Source organism: Microcaecilia unicolor, chromosome 9, assembly GCF_901765095.1.
Source record: "Microcaecilia unicolor chromosome 9, aMicUni1.1, whole genome shotgun sequence".
Lineage (NCBI taxonomy): Eukaryota > Metazoa > Chordata > Amphibia > Gymnophiona > Siphonopidae > Microcaecilia > Microcaecilia unicolor.
Genome location: NC_044039.1, coordinates 222,058,523 through 222,077,428, shown reverse-complemented (window position 1 = coordinate 222,077,428; position 18,906 = coordinate 222,058,523). Strand labels below are relative to the sequence as shown.

At 46.5% G+C, this 18,906-nt stretch overlaps 1 protein-coding gene across 4 annotated transcripts in view; it reads left to right on the top strand.

Moving 5' to 3' along the window:
* TMEM63C (transmembrane protein 63C) overlaps positions 1–18,906 on the top strand; it is a 169,591-nt gene that overhangs the window by 63,257 nt on the left and 87,428 nt on the right. For 2 of the 4 annotated variants that reach the window (XM_030214813.1, XM_030214811.1), the window contains exons 2-6: positions 2,774–2,869; positions 7,744–7,953; positions 8,036–8,115; positions 10,840–10,872; positions 17,664–17,751. In XM_030214813.1, the coding sequence (XP_030070673.1) occupies positions 7,759–7,953; positions 8,036–8,115; positions 10,840–10,872; positions 17,664–17,751 (396 nt within the window). In that variant the 5' untranslated portion in view covers positions 2,774–2,869; positions 7,744–7,758. The remainder of the gene's footprint in view (positions 1–2,773; positions 2,870–7,743; positions 7,954–8,035; positions 8,116–10,839; positions 10,873–17,663; positions 17,752–18,906) is intronic. The other 2 variants (XM_030214815.1, XM_030214812.1) reach the window with 1 other exon arrangement.

The following is an 18,906-nucleotide window of genomic DNA, read 5'->3' as shown; positions in this document are numbered from 1 at the left end:
GGGCGGGTTACATATGGATAATACCAGCTTTAGGCCCAGATGCATCAACCAAACGTTAAAAAATAAGAATCGTAAAAGTGCTTAACGATTTTTTAAAAATGAGGCATGCACTACAAAAACACTCCAGAAATGTTCGGATCGGTATTTTGCAAAGTAGGATGTATCACAGAATCGTTAAACCCGTCGTTAATCAGCGCCTAAAGCATGCGCAGAGCAGCCCAAGCGTTATGCTGGCTGCTCTGCGCATGCCACAAAGGCCCAGCTGTCAAAACAAAAAAAAAACTCCACAAACACGTGTGTTTCGGGAGGGGGCAAAGGCACACGTCATGAGCGTCCTGTATGGCTTTAGTGCATGAAAAGGATAGGAAATTCTTCCTTGAGGGCTCATTTAACGATGAAAAACGTTTAGTGCATCTGGGCCTTAATGTCATCATCTACCATGTTTCCCCGAAAATAAGACACTGTCTTATATTAATTTTTGCCCCCAAAAATGCACTAGGTCTTATTTTCAGGGGCTGTCTTATTTTTCGGAGAAACATCGGGGTTGGATCGGGGTTGGCCCGCCCGCCCTCCGTCACTCCCGGAACTAACCTTAAATGCCTCCTTTCACCTTTGCAGCAAGCAGCAGCAGGGCAGGCCACTCCTTCCTTCCATGTCCCGCCCTCGCCTGACGTAACGTCCGTGAGGGCGGGGCACAGAAGGAAGGAGAGGTCTGCCCTGCTGCTGCTTGCTGCGAAGGTGAAAGGAGGCGTTTAAGGTTAGTTCCGGGAGCGACGGAGGGTGGGTGGAGGGGGGGCCCGGCGACCTCGGGTGGGGGGGGGGGCCCGGAGGCGGCCTTGTCCGGCTCTTGGCGGCCCTGCTTTCAAACAAAAATTTGCTAGGTCTTACTTTCGGGGGAGGCCTTATATCTACCAATTCAGGAAAACCTCTGCTAGGTCTTATTTTGGGGTATGTCTTACTTTCGGGGAAACAGGGTACCTCCACTGAAAATACATTCATTTTTAAAGAGGAAATATCAATGATCAATGTTTGAGAAAAACCCTCCTGCCTGAGGGGCAGACCTCAGTTACCCAGTGCACTTCTGTGAATCCCCCTAAGTACATAAGTGTTGCCATACTGGGACAGACGGAAGGTCCATCAAGCCCAGCATCCTGTTTCCAACAGTGACCACTCCAGGTCACAAGTACCTGGCAAGATCCCAAATCAGTACAATACAGAGTGAAGAAACCGTCTCTTATAATGGATTGATGCTTTCTGCTCTGAGGGGGAACAGTCTTCCAGGGCCGGTTTAACCAGAGATGCCAAGTTACCCAGTTGAGATTTTGGGACAGTCCTAGTTTTGAATCCCCAAACTACAAATCCCATACTGCTTTGGGATGTAAGTTCAAAACCAGGCCTGGCCAAAAAGTCTCCCTTCTGGAATGGTAACGTGGGCGGCTCTGTTTTCTGTTCTGGGAAAAAGTAAAGGACATGAAATGAAACCACAAGGAGGTAAGATTAAAAGCACCATCACAGAAAGGAAGGTGGGTGCCTGAAATACCTTCCTGGTGGAGGTGGTAAGAGCAAAAACAGTGACAGAGTTCATAAAGGCCTGGGATAACCACAGAGGTTCTCTGTGTAGCAACAAGATGGGATCAAATGACAGAGAGAGAAGTGTGACCTGATTGGAGCAGCGGGTACGATCCTGGAAGAGGCAACCTGCAACCTCTGCACAGAGTGACTTAAGCCGCTTTGCTGGGAGACTGGAAGGAGCGGGGCTAGTCCTTACCTGCCATATCCTACAACGTTACATAAGTATTGCCATACGGACAGACCAAAGGCCCATCAAGCCCAGCATCCTGTTTCCAACAGTGGCCAACCCAGGTCACATGTACCTGGCAAGATCCCAGAAAAGCTCAATACATTTTATGCTGCTTAGCCCAGAAATAAGCAGTGGATTTTCCCCAAGTCCATTTTAATAATGGCTTATGGACTTTTCTTTTAGGAAGCGAGTCAAACCTTTTTTAAACCCCGCTAAGCTAACTGCTTTTACCAGATTCTCTGGCAACAAATTCCAGAGTTTATACAGTACTTTTGTGAAGGTTGGATGCTCACAAACTCACAGAAAGCCCAAGCTTGAAAGGGAAGGTGGGGGTGAGTGGAGTATGAACCATAGCCTGCTGCGCTGCTTCTTTCAGTGACTGCCCTGCCCCTCCTAGCTAAGCTGGAATAGCTGCTTCTTCAGCTCAGCAGCAGACAACCTGCTCTGAAACGGGAAGAAAATTAAAGGCATTGTGGATTTAGCTCGACATGTTAGAAAGTGTGAGCAACACTTAAATGGTGGGGACCTTACATTCTTAAATTTGTACCTGAGACAATGGAGGGTTAAGTGATTTATTCAAGATCAGAAGGAGCTACTATGGGATTTGAACCCTGGATTTCCAGGTTCTGAGCCTTCTGCTTTAACCATTAGGCTCCTCCTCCATCTGGGGTTTGGATGCAAAGGTTTCGGAAGATGGGCTGTGGATAATGAACAGACAGATGTTTGACTCCACAAAGCTCTTGACTGCTACATGAGATGTTAAGTTATTGGTATGCAGCACCTAACTACACAGCAATAACTTCCTGGGGTCTGATTTACAAAGGTTTTATATTTAATAAATGAGGTTGAAAGGGGTCTTTGTATTTGCAGCTCCCAGACTGAGGAACAATCCCATCATGTGAGTGTGTCAGTGAGCAAGATACCAGACTGACAGCAGATTCACAAGTAACAATATATTCCTTCTCTCTTTAGAGCAACAGGGAGGGAGCCGACTGCTCTAATCCTGAGACCTCCCCCACGATGATCCTGGCCAAACTCAGACACTGACTGCACAGGAGCTTGTGCCAGGTAAGAGAAAACAGTTTGTTTTAACAATCCAGCCACTGTAGATCGGAGATAAGAAAAATGTCAGTGAGCACTATGATTTCACTCTGTCCAGAAAATTCTCACAATATTCACTAGTGAAACTCCTGTACCATTCCCTAAAGTGACTCCTCCCCACACTCACCACTCCTCCCCACACCCATTACTCCTGCACCATTCTCTACAGTGACTCCCCCCCACACCCACCACTCCTGCACCATTCCCTGCAGTGACCCCCCCACATGCAGCACTCCTGCACCATTCCCTGCAGTGACTCCTCCCACACCCACCACTCCTGTACCTTTCCCTACAGTGACTTCCCCCACACCCACCACTCCTGCACCATTCCCTACAGTGATTCCCCCACCCACTATTCCTGTACAGTGACTCCACCTACCCAGCACTCCTGCATCATTCCCTGCAGTGACTCCCCCCCACACCCACCCACCACTCCTGCACCATTCCCTACAGTGACTCCCCCCACCACTCCTGTATCATTCCCTATAGTGACTCCCCCTACCCAGCACTCCTGTACCATTCCCTACAGTGACTCCCCCCACACCCACCACTCTACTACTACTACTACTATTTAGCATTTCTATAGCGCTACAAGGCGTACGCAGAGCTGCACAAACATAGAAGAAAGACAGTCCCTGCTCAAAGAGCTTACAATCTAATAGACAAAAAATAAATAAAGTAAGCAAATCAAATCAATTAATGTGAACGGGAAGGAAGAGAGGAGGGTAGGTGGAGGCGAGTGGTTACAAGTGGTTACGAGTCAAAAGCAATGTTAAAGAGGTGGGCTTTCAGTCTAGATTTAAAGGTGGCCAAGGATGGGGCAAGATGTAGGGGCTCAGGAAGTTTATTCCAGGCGTAGAGTGCAGCGAGACAGAAGGCGCGAAGTCTGGAGTTGGCAGTAGTGGAGAAGGGAACAGATAAGAAGGATTTATCCATGGAGCGGAGTGCACGGGAAGGGGTGTAGGGAAGGACGAGTGTGGAGAGATACTGGGGAGCAGCAGAGTGAGTACATTTATAGGTTAGTAGAAGAAGTTTGAACAGGATGCGAAAACGGATAGGGAGCCAGTGAAGGGTCTTGAGGAGAGGGGTAGTATGAGTAAAGCGACCCTGGCGGAAGATGAGATGGGCAGCAGAGTTTTGAACCAACTGGAGAGGGGAGAGGTGACTAAGTGGGAGGCCAGCAAGAAGCTGATTGCAGTAGTCTAAACGAGAGGTGACAAGGGTGTGGATGAGGGTTTTGGTAGAGTGCTCGGAAAGAAAGGGACGGATTTTACGGATGTAGTAAAGAAAGAAACCACAGGTCTTGGCAATCTGCTGGATATGAGCAGAGAAGGAGAGAGAAGAGTCAAAGATGACCCCAAGGTTTCGAGCTGAGGAGACAGGGAGAATGAGAGAGCCATTAACAGAAATAGAAAACGGGGGGAGCGGGGAGGTGGGTTTGGGGGGGGAAATGAGAAGCTCGGTTTTGGTCATATTTAATTTCAGGTGGCGTTGAGACATCCAGACAGCAATGTCAGACAAGCACGCTGAAACTTTGGTTTGGATGCAAGGTGAGATATCAGGGGTAGAAAGGTAGATTTGGGAGTCATCAGCATAGAGATGGTAGGAAAAGCCATGGGATGAGATTAATGAACCAAGGGAAGAAGTGTAGATAGAACAGAGGAGGGGACCAAGAACAGAACCCTGAGGTACACTGACAGGCAGAGGGATAGAAGTAGAAGAGGATCCACCAGAGTGAACACTAAAGGTGCGGAGGGAGAGGTAGGAAGAGAACCAGGAAAGGACAGAGCCCTGGAATCCAAGTGAAGACAGGGTATCGAGAAGTATGCTGTGATCGACAGTGTCAAAAGCAGCGGAAAGATCAAGAAGAATGAGGATGGAATATTGACCACTCCCGCACCATTCCCTATAGTGACTCTCCCCACACCCACCACTCCCGCACCATTCCCTATAGTGACTCCCCCCACACCCAATACTCCTGTACCATTCCCTATAGTGACTCCCCCCACACCCACCACTCCTGCACCATTCCCTATAGTGACTCTCCCCACACCCACCACTCCCGCACCATTCCCTATAGTGACTCCCCCCACACACAATACTCCTGTACCATTCCCTACAGTGACTCCCCCCACACCCACCACTCCTGCACCATTCCCTATAGTGACTCTCCCCACACCCACCACTCCTGCACCATTCCCTATAGTGATTCCCCCCACACCCAATACTCCTGTACCATTCCCTACAGTGACTCCCCCCACACCCACCACTCCTGCACCATTCCCTACAGTGACTCCTCCCCCCACACCCACCACTCCTGAAGCATTCCCTACAGTGACTCCCCCCACGCCCACCACTCCCGCACCATTCCCTACAGTGACTCCTCCTCATAACCACCGCTCCCCCCACACCCATCACTCCTTCACCATTCCCTACAGTGATACCCCCACCCAACATTCCTGTACCATTCCCTACAGTGACTCCCCCTACCCAGCACTCCTGCATCATTCCCTGCAGTGAATCCCCCCCACACCCAATACTCCTGTACCATTCCCTACAGTGACTCCCCCCACACCCACCACTCCTGCACCATTCCCTACAGTGACTCCTCCCCCCACACCCACCACTCTACTACTGAGATTGGGTGGCAGAGCCGGTGGTGGGAGGCAGGACTGGTGGTTGGGAGGTGGGGATAGTGCTGGGCAGACTTATACGGTCTGTGCCAGAGCCGGTGGTTGGGAGGCGGGGCTGGTGGTTGGGAGGTGGGGATAGTGCTGGGCAGACTTATACGGTCTGTGCCACAGCCGGTGGTGGGAGGCGGGGCTGGTGGTTGGGAGGCGGGGATAGTGCTGGGCAGACTTATACGGTCTGTGCCACAGCCGGTGGTGGGAGGCGGGGCTGGTGGTTGGGAGGCGGGGATAGTGCTGGGCAGACTTATACGGTCTGTGCCAGAGCCAGTGGTGGGAGGTGGGGCGGGGATAGTGCTGGGCAGACTTATACGGTCTGTGCCAGAGCCGGTGGTGGGAGGCGGGGCGGGTGGTTGGGAGGTGGGGATAGTGCTGGGCAGACTTATACGGTCTGTGCCCTGAAAAAGACAGGTACAAATCAAGGTAAGGTATACACAAAAAATGACACGTGAGCTTATCTTGTTGAGCAGACTGGGTGGACCGTGCAGGTCTTTTTCTGCCGTCATCTACTATGTTACTATGTTTTAAAAGTATTTCCATGCAATTTCATTCAGTGTCCCCTGGTCTTTGTGTTTTTTGATTGAGTGAAAAATCGATTCACCTTCACCTGCTCCACACCACCTCAATCATATCCCCCCTCAACCTTCTCTTTTCCAAGCTGAAGAGCCCTAACCTCTTTAGTCTTTCCTCATATGGGAGGAGTTCCATCCCCTTTATCATTTTGGTCGCTCTTCTTTGAACCTTTTCTAATTTCTCTATATCTTTTTTTGAGACACGGCGACCAGAATTGAATGCCATACTCAAGGTGAGGTTGTACCATGGAGTGATACAATGTATTATAATATTTTTAGTCTTATTTTGCATCCATCTCCTAATAATTCCTAGCTTCCTGTTTTCTTTTTTGGCCGCCACCACACACTGGGCAAAAGATTTCAGTGTATTGTCTACAAAGACACCTAGATCTTGTTTTCTTGAGTGCTGACTCCTAAGGTGGACCCTAACATCAGATAACTATGATTTGGATTATCCTTCCCAATGTGCATCACTTTGCATTTGTCTACATTAAATTTCATCTGCCATTTGGATGCCCAGTCTTCCAATTTCCTAAGGTGTTCCTGCAATATTTCACAGTCCGCATGTATTTTAACAACCTTGAATAGTTTTGTGTCATCTGCAAATGTAATCACCTCACTTATTATTCTGATTTCCAGATCATTTATAAATATGTTAAATAGAACCGGTCCCAGTACAGATCCCTCTGGCACTGCACTGTTCACCCTCCCCCATTGAGAAAAATGGCCATTTAACCCTACCTTCTGTTTTCTGTCTAATAACCAGTTCCTAATCCGCAACATAATATTACCTCCTATCCTGTGACTTTATAATTTTCTGAGGAGTCTCTCATGAGGAACTTTGTCAAAAGCTTTCTGAAAATCTAGATACACAACATCAACCGGCTCACCTTTATCCACATGTTTATTCACGCCTTCAAAGAAGTGAACCAAGACTTCCCTTGGCAGAACCCATGCGGACTCTGTCCCATTAAATCATGTTTGTCTTATGTCTTCTATAATTTTATTCTTTATAATAGTTTCCACTATTCTGCCTGGCATTGAAGTCAGACTTCCTGGTCTGTAATGTTCCGGATCACCTCTGGAACCCTTTTTAAAAATCGGCGTTACGTTGGCCACCCTCCATTCTTCAGGTACTACGGACGATTATAATGACAGGTAACAGATCACATACTCAGAATTGGTCCACTCTGCTTTTGGAGGATTTGAAGAGTCTGATTCTGAACTTTGCATAAATATAAGATATTCAATTAACCTTCCCTAACCGCAACTTTCTAGAAGCTCAATTGGCGTCTAAATTTATGAATCAGTCCTTAGTCCCAAACCTATCCTGGGAGAACCCCAGCCAGTCAGGATGTCTGCAATGAGATTGATTTTCTTGCACTGCTTCCACCGCATGCAAATTTCTCTCATGCGTGCATTTAGTGTGGATATCCAGAAACCTGATTGGCTGGCATTCCCCCAGGACAGGTGTGGGAACTAATACCTTAGAATGAGATGCAGATGATGACGACGCCTCTTTCTTTGGGTTACAGGAAATAACCTAACTGCAAGTGTAACCTGTGCTCTTTCTGTGTTGTAGGAGAAGACCTCTGCCATGGCCGGTTTTAATGTCACCGAAGCCTCCCCAGGCAGACCCCCCTCCTCCCTGGACAACCTTAACTTGCTGAACGCTCTGCCCAACAGCACAGAGGAGCAGTGTTACAGCGCTCACTCAAGGAGCAGCGTGTTGCAGGGGCTGCCCTTTGGAGGAGTGCCCACTGTCCTCGCCATCAACTTTCTGCTCTGGCTGGTGAGAAGCATGGCAAAAGGATGGGCCGCTGTGAAGGTGTGTTTGCGTGGCATTAACTCTTTGCTGTCTGTCCCACCTATAGCTCCTGCTCCTGGTGTTCTCCTGCCTTCGGAAGGCTGCCTGGGACTATGGCCGCTTGGCGCTACTAATGGATAACGACAGGTAAGCAGCCATTAGCTGGAGATCACATCACGCTCTGGAGACATTTCTCGTTTTCCGTAGCAGCATCTCTTCGTGGTAATGCACGCACCCTCCGTGGCTCGGAGTTTCTGCAGATGGTTGGTGTCCAGGGCAGGGCCAGAGCTCTTTGCACTGTAGTGATGGTGCTTCCCCTTCAGTTGGGTAGGGGACTCTACTTATAGTGGGGTCAGTATATTCAGAAACCAGCACAGGTTGGGGGGGGGTAAGATAACCGGGTAAAGGTCTGCCACTCTTAGCTGCCTGTCGTGTGGGTGTATTTCGGATATTCTGAGGCTGAAGGTTACCCTGCTAAATTTAGCCAGTAAGTTCTGAATATCACACTAACCCTCGGATTCTATATATCATGCCTAGCATTCCGCGCTGAAATCCAAGCGTATTATATAACAATGTGCATAACTTAATTGACTTACCAAGCTAATCAACGTTGATAACAGCACTTCACAAACAATAATGAGCAGTAATTGGCAATAATTAGAATTTAAGCGCACAACTCGCTGAGCGTATTCTGTAATGAACTGCGCCTAAATTCTAATGCATGCAGTTCAAAAGGGGCGTGGCTATGGGCATCTCAAAATTTACGCACGCAGTTATAGAATATGGCCCAGTGTGTGTAAATCTACGTGCAGGGATATATGCCACATTTTCGTTGGTATAAAGGGAGGCACGTAGTTTTATGGGCTGGGATATCGACTAAGCATATTCTATATACCGTGCCTAGACTTAGGCGCCACTTATAGAATTCGCTGAGTGGGAAATGTTTACCACACGGATTTATTTATTTATTTATTTATTTATTGCATTTGTATCCCACATTTTCCCACCTATTTGCAGGCTCAATGTGGCTTACAGAGTTTGGTTATGACATAATCATTTTATGATGTCAGTTTTAATTAGTAGTGTTCAAAGATTAGGTAAGGGAAGAGAGAAGGGAGTTGTTAGGCAGGGTTGAAGGTGGACTGTGATAACTGTGTGGATTTTAGGTGCCATTTATAGAATCTGGCTCTAAGAGGGTAACTCTATTACGCTGGGCAGGCCAACTTTATACTTATGGTCCAAAGTGCACAATTTATGCAATAAGATCGGTTGTTTACTGTACTAGGCTGCGCATTTGGTTCGCTATTCTCTAAACAACTTACGAATTTTATAAAATATTATGGAAAAAATATTGTTCAGGAATCAGAGAGAAAAGTCTTTTTATTATTCACCCACCAGGACAGCATCAGACATCAGTTTCAAGTTATAACAAACTTACAAAATCTAACATCAGTACCGCTGGTAATTATAAGTAATTAGACTAATTATATAAAGAAGAGAAAAAGAAGGAAGAAGTGTTTTTTCCTCATACAAAGGTCACAGAACAGAGAGAAAGAATAAATGAAAGAAAGATTCTTAGATAAAGAGAATTAGTTGCTACGAAGGTACGAAGGGGGGAGAGCAAACCCCTTCCGGAAAAACAGGTCATTAATTCAATAATTAATAGCCAATTATTGGCTATAAATCACCTTAATTGGCATTACTTGGCACCAGTTAGCCGTTAGCCGCGTCACTGCCTTAGTCGTCGTTCTGTAAGTTGCTTGTACAACGTCAAAGTGGGTGTGGACAGGGGATGGATATGGGTGGGTTCCGGGCATGTCAGGCAGTTAGATGCGCAGGTTACAGAATTATAATTTACGCACTTGACTGCCTACGCTTCGATGCTCCACTTACACCAGCCTTTCAGCTGTGCTCACGCCTAACAATAGCGCAGATGCGGGCACGCAAGTATTCTTCGGCTGCAGTTCTGTGCAGAAATGCCTTTATAGAATTCATGGTCGGCAGGCGTCATCCCAGCGCCTACGTTTCAGCACTGTTTCCGTGAATTTACCCCTAGGCGTCTAAACTTGACATTTTTGGTGGGTAAATGGTCCAGCTCTGTAGTCAGTCATGTTAATTGGGTATTTTACCAAAGGAAAAACAAGATGGTCAAAAGGGGTAGAAAAACCTTCAGAGGAAAAATATTTCAACTGCAAATAGGTAAACAAGGAAGGACCTGCATCAAAATAGGTACTTTGGGAGATTAGGACCTCTTACAGAGCAGAGCTGTTTCAAGTCTTATACTATTTAATAAACCCTATTAAGAACAATGTTTATTTTAATCCGCAAGAACTTTATTAAAAAATAAGTTATGGCCACTTACCTTGCTCCAAGCAAACTCCAGCGCTGGATCATTAAAAGTAACACACAAGAGCGTTTCGGGGTAGTGACCATAGGGTCAAATTATAACCTCAGGCTGGCAGTGACGCTATAGTTGAACATCAGAATAACTCTCAATATTGTGTTCAAGGTGCTGTGTTCCCATTTCCTTTTGTTTCAATCGGGTACTTTAACCAGGTCCAGGAGAGACTGGACAGAAAAGTAATAGAGCCCTCGGGTTATAATCAAGAGTCTGGGAGGAAGATGGTATTATGGGATGTGACTGTGAGGAGCCTGGAGATAGTGTGTTGAGGTACATCCTGGCCCCAGGCTATTGTGAGGTTATCACTCATCGGGGTTTTTAGCTTGTTCCAGATCAGCGCCAAATCTGGAGCTTTTCCAACTGAGCGACTAGGGATTACAGGTGAAAGCCAGACCTGACCCCAAGGGTCCTGGGTTGATGGATCAGGTTTGAGAATATACTTAATGTCTGTCCCTTTTTCCTCTGAGCAGCTGGGTGAATTACAGACGCTGGAGCTCCTATGGGTAATATTGTCTGTTGTTTATGGTGTGGTGGATGGTCACAGGGATAATGGTGATCTGGGAATAGAAACACATCCTGTGGCAGGGAGAGGGGGCACAGTGGCATAGCCAAGGGTGGGCCCAGGCCCACCCACTTTGGGATCAGGCCCATCCAGTAGCAGCACACCTATGATGTGGCTGGCAGGGATCCCCAAGCCCCACCAGCCAAAACCTCCCAACAACTGTCCCTCCTGCATACCTTGTAAATAGCAGATCTTCGCCTGCAGCGAGCAGTGACTGATACATACTTCTCGCACCGGCCCCACAGCCTTCCCTCTGACGTGTTCCTGCCTATGCAAAAGCAAGAAGTTGCATCATGGGAAGACTGTGTGACCAATATGAGCAGTTTGTATAAGTTTCTGCTCGCCACTGGTGGAAATCTGCTTTTGAAAAGGTATGCGGGAGAGGGGGGATGTTTGAGAGACCATATGGCATGCAGGTGAGAGAAGGAGAGACCAAATTACCTGTGGGATGGGGTGGGGCTCTTCTGCCCATCCATCTTGGACCCAGGCCCACCCAACTACACTCCTGAGGGGGCAGGCTCTATCCTTCAAACTAACCACTTGCCTGGTTTTTCAGCGCTCTCCCCACGTTTCCCTGTGTGTAGAGTTGGGCTTTGTGTAGGACCCATAATCCATGTAAATGCCATCGCAAGGAAGAAGTTGGCTATTAATTTGTGCAGATACAAAGGATGTGCGTAGAAGACCAGAATGCTTAGCACAGGGCTAAGGCTTTGTGTGAGCTCAACTTTCTGAAGCCAGCATTAGTGAGGGTTTCATGTCTGGGACATGGGGATGAGGAGCTGAGCTAACTGTATTATTGCAGCAGACAAAAGTAGAGGCTGAACAATGGAGATGTTATCCAACAATTTTTAATTGATGCAGATAAGAAGGGACCCGACACGGTCCGTGTTTCAGCGTATATCAACGCCTACGTCAGGGGTCAAATTACTAACTCTAGTCAAATGTACTGGTATTCAACTCTGCACGTATATGGAAATGGAGAGTTGTGAAAAGTTATATGAGCAGACCCTACATTGCTTGCCAAGTGGTGATCTACTTGCCATTGAGCTCTGAATAGCTCAACCCTTTTCACAACTCTTTGTTTTCATATGCGTGCAGAGTTGAATACTAGTACTTTTGACTAGAGTTAGTAATTTGATCCCTGACGTAGGCGTTGATATACGCTGAAACACGGACTGTGTCGGGTCCCTTCTTATCTGCATCAATTAAAGATTGTTGGATAACATCTCCAGTGTTGGATTCATTCAGCCTCTACTTTTGTCTGCTGCAATAATACAGTTAGCTCAGCTTCTCATCCCCATTGCCCCAGACATGAAACCCTCACTAATGCTGGCTTCAGAAAGTTGAGCTCACACAAAGCCTCAGCCCTGTGCTAAGCATTCTGGTCTTCTACGCACATCCTTTGTATCTGCACAAATTAATATCTAACTCTTTCCTTGCCATGGCATTTACATAAGCAGTGCACTGATGTCTTCGAGAGTCTTTGCATGCAGTTTTCTTGTGTGCTGGACTTCTGTTTTCCCCGGGTGACCACTGTGCGCAGAACCCACACTGAGCCCTCTCTACTTTCTTACATCAGCCTCCCCCCTTCCTCCTGGTATCATTTAATGCTCCCAGTTGCCCCAGCTCTGGTTCTTTCTGCCCTCGCTCCTGAAGAGTGAGACAGTGGAGCCCTCTGGGAGTCAGTCTCTCCTTCTGTATGACAGTGGCTAATCCTAAGGGACTGTATTTGCCCGGAGTCTGGGAGGTGGCAGCTTTGCTTTGGTGATGGAGGTGGCAGGCTTGGTTATTTATTTTCCTTCTTCTATTTATACCTGGGCTCTCTTGAAAGGTGCAGCTGGGAGAGCAGAATGGACCCTCGGGTGCCTGCAGCTGGAGATTTACAAGTTCTGTCCTGTAGGGGAAGGTCATGTAGGACTTGGGCTCACCTGTCCTCTACCAGCTGTCCCTTCATTCTTGCTGGCAATCAAAAGCTTTCAGCCCTCTGGGTGTGGTGCCAATCTCATAATTATTGTGTAATACAGTGGTTTCCAAACCTGTCCTGGGGGAACTCCAGCCAGTCAGGTTTTCAAGATATCCACAGTGAATATTCATGAGATTTATTTGAATAATCTGCCTCCTTGGTATGCATTTTCATTGTGGGTATCCTGAAAACCTGACTGGCTGGGGTTTCCCCAGGACAGGGTTGAGAACCCCCGCTGTAATGTCTCAAAGCAAAATTGACCAACTCTTCCAAGAGCCCAGGTCGGGCCTGTTTGTCAGTTGTTGTTTTAATTCTCTACAGGTTGTGAACAGGGGTTCTCAATCCAGTCCTCAGGACACACCCAGCCAGTCAGGTATTTAGGATACCCACCATGAATATCTATTAGAGTAATTTGCATACAGTGGAGGGTGTACATGCAAATTTATGTCATGCATATTCATTGTGGATATCTTGAAACCCAGACTGGTTGGTGTGGTCCAAGAACTAGGTTGAAAACCCCAGTATGAGACTAAGAGAAGAATTAGGCAGGAGCCCTCCAGACCTTTCCCCAGTTCTGGATAAATGTGAGGCCACCTGGTGACCGTAGTGGCAGGGCAGGGCTGTGTTCTGCATACAGAAGATCCAGATACATTGGCCGGATCTGGTCTTCCGTTCCTCAGGCCCAGCAGGGCTGGGGCTGCTGCATCTAGATGTGATTGAAACTTCATGGTTTCAGACCCCAGCCCTGGTTCTCATTTCACTGTGGAAGACCAAAGATCAGGAAGAGACAGCCAGCTCCAAAATAATGATGTAATCTGTGGGATCCTGAACGTTAATTTACTATAATAACACCTTTGATCCCTTTTATGGGGCTGACAAAGGACACTCCAGAGACAAACCACATTGTAGTTTAAAAGTCTGTCTCAAAAACAAGAAATATTTTAACTGTGCTCAACTTGCCAGGCAGACATTTGTAGCTTGTGAGACATCCCATATACCACCCTTACCCTTTCCATCCTTACTGTCAAGTGGTAACTTGCTGGTACCGACGCAGTTACTGGCTCGTACTGCAGTGATACCTCTTCACTTAGGGTAGTTATATCCCGCTGATATCAGTACACAATCTAAGCGGGTTACATAAATTCAGAACGTACACTTAAAAGTCAAGAAGGCCTTACAAAGGGGTCCTTTTACCAAATTGTGGGGGAAAGGGCCCTGTGCTAGCAGCTGAGACCGGTTTTCCCATGCACCAGGGTCCTTTTTACTGCTACGGGTAAAAAGCCCCCAGACAAACATGGCCATGTGGTAGTGTCATGTAGCGGGGAGCCCTTAACTCCACCCACTGAGGTGGCGATAAGGGCTCCCACGATAACCGAGCAGCACATAGCAATACCCAGGTTACCGCCACATAAGCCATTTTCAGGGCGTTTCTTCACCCCCCCCCCCCCCCCCCCCCAGAAATGGCATGCACTCAGGACAGAACTACCACCAGCAGCAAAAGTTATTCACTCAAATACTTACTAAAAAGATAAGCTTTCAATCCTTTATGAAATTGTAAGTAACAAGAAAGCATACAGACGTGTGTAGGTATGGAATTCCACAGTTTACTAGCTTGAAAAGTGAAAGAGCCATCATGAATTCTCAGTAGAGTAGAATAGAAACGGGAATTCCTTCAAAACACTGGATAGACTGTTAGCTGCGGAAGGAGGGAAGAGTAATTCCCCTGTAATATACTAAATACAATGCAAACAATCTTAAAAACTATCCGGGCAGGAACTGCTAACCAATGTAGCCTTCTGAGCAACCGTGTTACATGATCATAGCGTGAGCAGGCCATAGATCATTTTAGCTGTAGCGTTTTGTAGTAACTGCAACTTGTTAACTAATCTTGAGCTTAATCCAACATATAAAACACTACATTAATCCAACTGAGGCAAAACAATAGCCTGAACCAGCAAGTAAAAATGTTTGGTAAAATAAACAGATCTTATCGCCCTGAGCTATCGTAGTTTAAAAAATAACTTCTTATCTGCAGACCCATCTTCAGTTGAGTATTCAAAATAATTCTCAGAACCTTAGAAGATTTTTCAAACTTTAACTGTTCTCCAGAGGCTATAGTCACACTACAAGGAACTAAAGAGACGTCATTACAAAAATATAACAATTTAGTCTTAGCTGCATTGAGTTCTAAAAGATGGCGGCTAGCCCAAGAGTGAATCAAAGCAATGCAGTCGGAGATATCTAAGTTTGTAATGTTGAGAAATCTAATATTACTGGGATCAAAACAAATATATTGTCTGTGTATAAGCAACCACAGTGACCTAATGCATCCAAAACTGTTCACCCTGAGGTTAGTGGGGATCTTTTTCACTGTTCAGCCAGATCTATAACTTTCTGTCTTATGCATAGATTTGCCTGTCTTGAAAACATGGTTGCTGTGGTTTGAACATCTCAAGAGATAAGTATATGAATTGATAAAGTGAATATAACAAGCTTATTTTCGAAAGAGAAGGACGCCCATCTTTTGACACAAATTGGGAGATGGGCGTCCTTCTCACAAGATCGTCCAAATCAGCATAATCGAAAGCTGATTTTTTGACACCCTCGACTGCTTTCCGTTGCGGAGACGACCAAAGTTCATGGGGGCGTGTCGGCAGTGAAGGAGGGACTGGGACGTGGTTAGGAGATGGTCGTCCTCGGCTGATAATAGAAAAAAGAAGGGAGTCCCTGACGAGCACTTGGCCGACTTTACTTGGTCCATTTTTTTTTCACAACCAAGCCTCAAAAAGGTGCCCAAACTGACCAGATGACCACAGGAGGGAATCGGGGATGACCTCCCCTTACTCCCCCAGTGGTCAATAACCCCCTCCCACCATAAAAAACAAGTTTAAAAATACCTTTTTGCCATCCTCTATGCCAGCTTCAAATGCCATACTCGGGTCCATCGCAGCAGTATACAGGTCCCTGGAGCAGTTGTAGTGGGTGCAGTGGACTTCAGGCAGGCGGACCTGGAGGGGGAGGGGTTTGGGGGGGCTCAGCACCCAAGGTAAGGGAGCTATGCACCTGGGAGCCATTTCTGAAGTCCACTGCAGTGCCCCCTAGGGTGCCAGGTTGGTGTCCTGGTATGTGAGGGGGACCAGTGCACTACAAATGCTGACTCCTCCCACGACCAAAGGGCTTGGATTTAAACGTTTTTGAGATAGATGTCTTTGGTTTCCATTATTGCCGAAAACTGAGGATGACCATCTGAAAAATGATCTAAGGACAACCATCTCTAAGGTTGACCTAAATGTCAAGATTTGGGCGTCCCCGACCGTATTATCGAAACGAAAGATGGACGTCCATCTTGTTTCGATAATACGTGTTGCCCCGCCCCTTCGCGGCACCGTCCTTAGAGTTGGGCACCCTTAGAGATGGTCGTCCCCGTTCGAAAATGCCCCTCTAAGTCATCTTTTTTTATGTAAGTAACCCCTATGGTTGTAGAACATTCTTTTTCTGGAGGAGCTTCCCGATGTCTAGCATCACTTCCTGTTTCTTGGAAGCAGTGAAGCACTAATGGGACAGGAGCTGCAACGTCCCTTGCCCCAATCCAGTAAGGTATGATGCATTTTGATCTGGGGACACGTCTCCATCTCCACCCCCCACCGTCCGCATCCTGGGTGGAGGAATGGCGGAGCCCAATCGCCCCATATCCCACAGCCCACAGGAGTCAGCCCTGCTGGCAGGACATTCCTGGTTCAGAACTACAGTAGCCTACTTTCTGTAAAAGCTTTTCTTCACTCAGATGAGGAGGAAGTTGACTGATTTGGGGCAAATTAAACAATCTCTGTTGGATACAAAGGTTAGAGCAGTGGGCTGAGAACCAGGGAATCCAGAGTGTAAATCCCACTGACGCTCCTTGTGATCTTGGACGTTATATCACGCTCCGTTGCCTCAGGTATAACCTTAGATTGTGAGACCTCTGGGGATTAGAAATTGCCTGGAGTACCTGAAAGTAACTCACCTTGAACTATTCTTGAAAATGGTACAAGCTAAATTAATATCATAATTTAGGCACACGGAAGCTGTTGTAATTGATTGCTTAGTTCCGTTTGATCAATGGCTCCTTTCAAAGCCCAAGAAGTTCACATCATTATTCTGGAGCCTCCTCTCTCTCTCTCGCTTACTTATTTGACAGGGATCTGGCACAGGTTTTGAGGGTCTGGCTGGAGTTTACTGTGGAGGAGTGTTGAATGAATCACAACTGCCCAGAAAGTGCTGTAGGCTTTAGTAACCTTGGTTGGGGGTAATGATCTGCCACTGCACTTCATTTTAAAATCATTCTTCATTTCATCTGCTTCAGTGTTTTACCTGATCTCATGAGAATGGCCAGGGCAGGTTACGTAAAAACACTCAAGAATATATATTTGCAAATGTTTATCAGGCACAGCAGTGCAAAATTGTTTAGGAGAAAAATGATGTGTGTGTTTTTCAAAACTATGGTTGCAAAAGGGATCCTTGATGCAAATTAGGAATGCCGACTTCTAGCATCCTCAAATTAACTTCACCTCAACTTTGCTCGATGTTAAGATAAATTCTGCGAAACTGAATTAGATGTGATTTCAATTTGACTCTCTCTCTCTGTCCCAATTTTGTGTGTTTCTTCTTCTCCCCATCTCATATTTACCTCTCTTTAATCTTTTCCTCTTGTACTTTGCTCTGCTGTCTTTGTCCCTTGTTCTCCACCTCGATTTCCATTCTTTCTTCCTGCGCACTCATCTTTGGAAAAGTCTTACATCTCTCTTCTATGGAGAGCAGAGTGAAAAGGAGAAATCGCCTTCAGAGTCGAGCCCATTGGATTTAGACAGTAAGGATGTGGTAAGTCCCACGTATAGGGGAAAGGGTAAATAGTAAGGTGGCTGAGTGCTCCTTACCTGGTTGGCAGGAGTAGTGAGTGTGTAAGAAAATACATTTTTCTGAAAGTATAGGATTTCCAGTTGAGCACTGGAGTCCATGAACTTGATGAAGATCATGTTTCTCTTGCTTCGGTTTGATGGACAGTATAGTGGAAAGGATGAGAATGATTGATGGTTTACCAAAGGAGATTGATACGGCAGATGCTATGCTGGAATGGAAAGGTTATGAGTGTTATGGGCAGTATGCTGAATGGAATAGGTTTGAGTGTAATAAATGGAATACTGAAGGGGATGGGTGTGACATGGTATACTGGAAGGGATGTGTGTGACGGGTGGAATATTGGAAGGGATGGGCTTGATGGATGAGTTTGTCAATGTACTGAAGGAGATCTATGTGAAAGGCATTACTCTGAAAAGGACGTGTTTGACTGCAGAATATGCTGGAAAGATTGGGTTTGATGGATGGTATGTTGGACTGGGATAATCTTCTGGATGATATGCTAGAAAGAATGGCCTTGATGAACAATATCCAGGAGGAGATGGGTTTGTTGGATGGTATAATGAGGGAGATGCGCTTGATGGGTGTTGGACAGTATGCTTAAGAAGACTGGTTTGATAGATGGTATGCTGAAGGATATGGGTTTGATGGAATGTATGTTGGAAAGGGTGAGACTGTTGAGAGCATTACTGCAGGGGATGAAGGTGTACATCCTCACTGGAATGTGGACTTGCTGTCATGGGGGTTATTGCTGTAGACTGCACAGGCACACACTAGTGCAGCCTGCAATCAGTGTCCCAAAGATGGGGACCCCATAACATATTAGATTTCATATAGTAATAGTATATGACAACAGATAAAGACCTGAACGGTCCATTCAGTGTGCCTAACACCTGTGAAAAAATACGTGTTTAGTCATCAATCCAATCTGCACCCCCCCCCCCCCCCCGCATCCCTCCACTGAGTTCCCCAACCCCATACTGCAGATACATATGACACAGAAAGAGAGAGCTCGTCCCCTAATTCTCTGTCCTGTAAAGGGAACTTGTCTCCCTTTCCTTTCCATTTCATTTCTTTCTTATGGAGCTGGACCATAATATGCAGTACTTAACCAGCTAT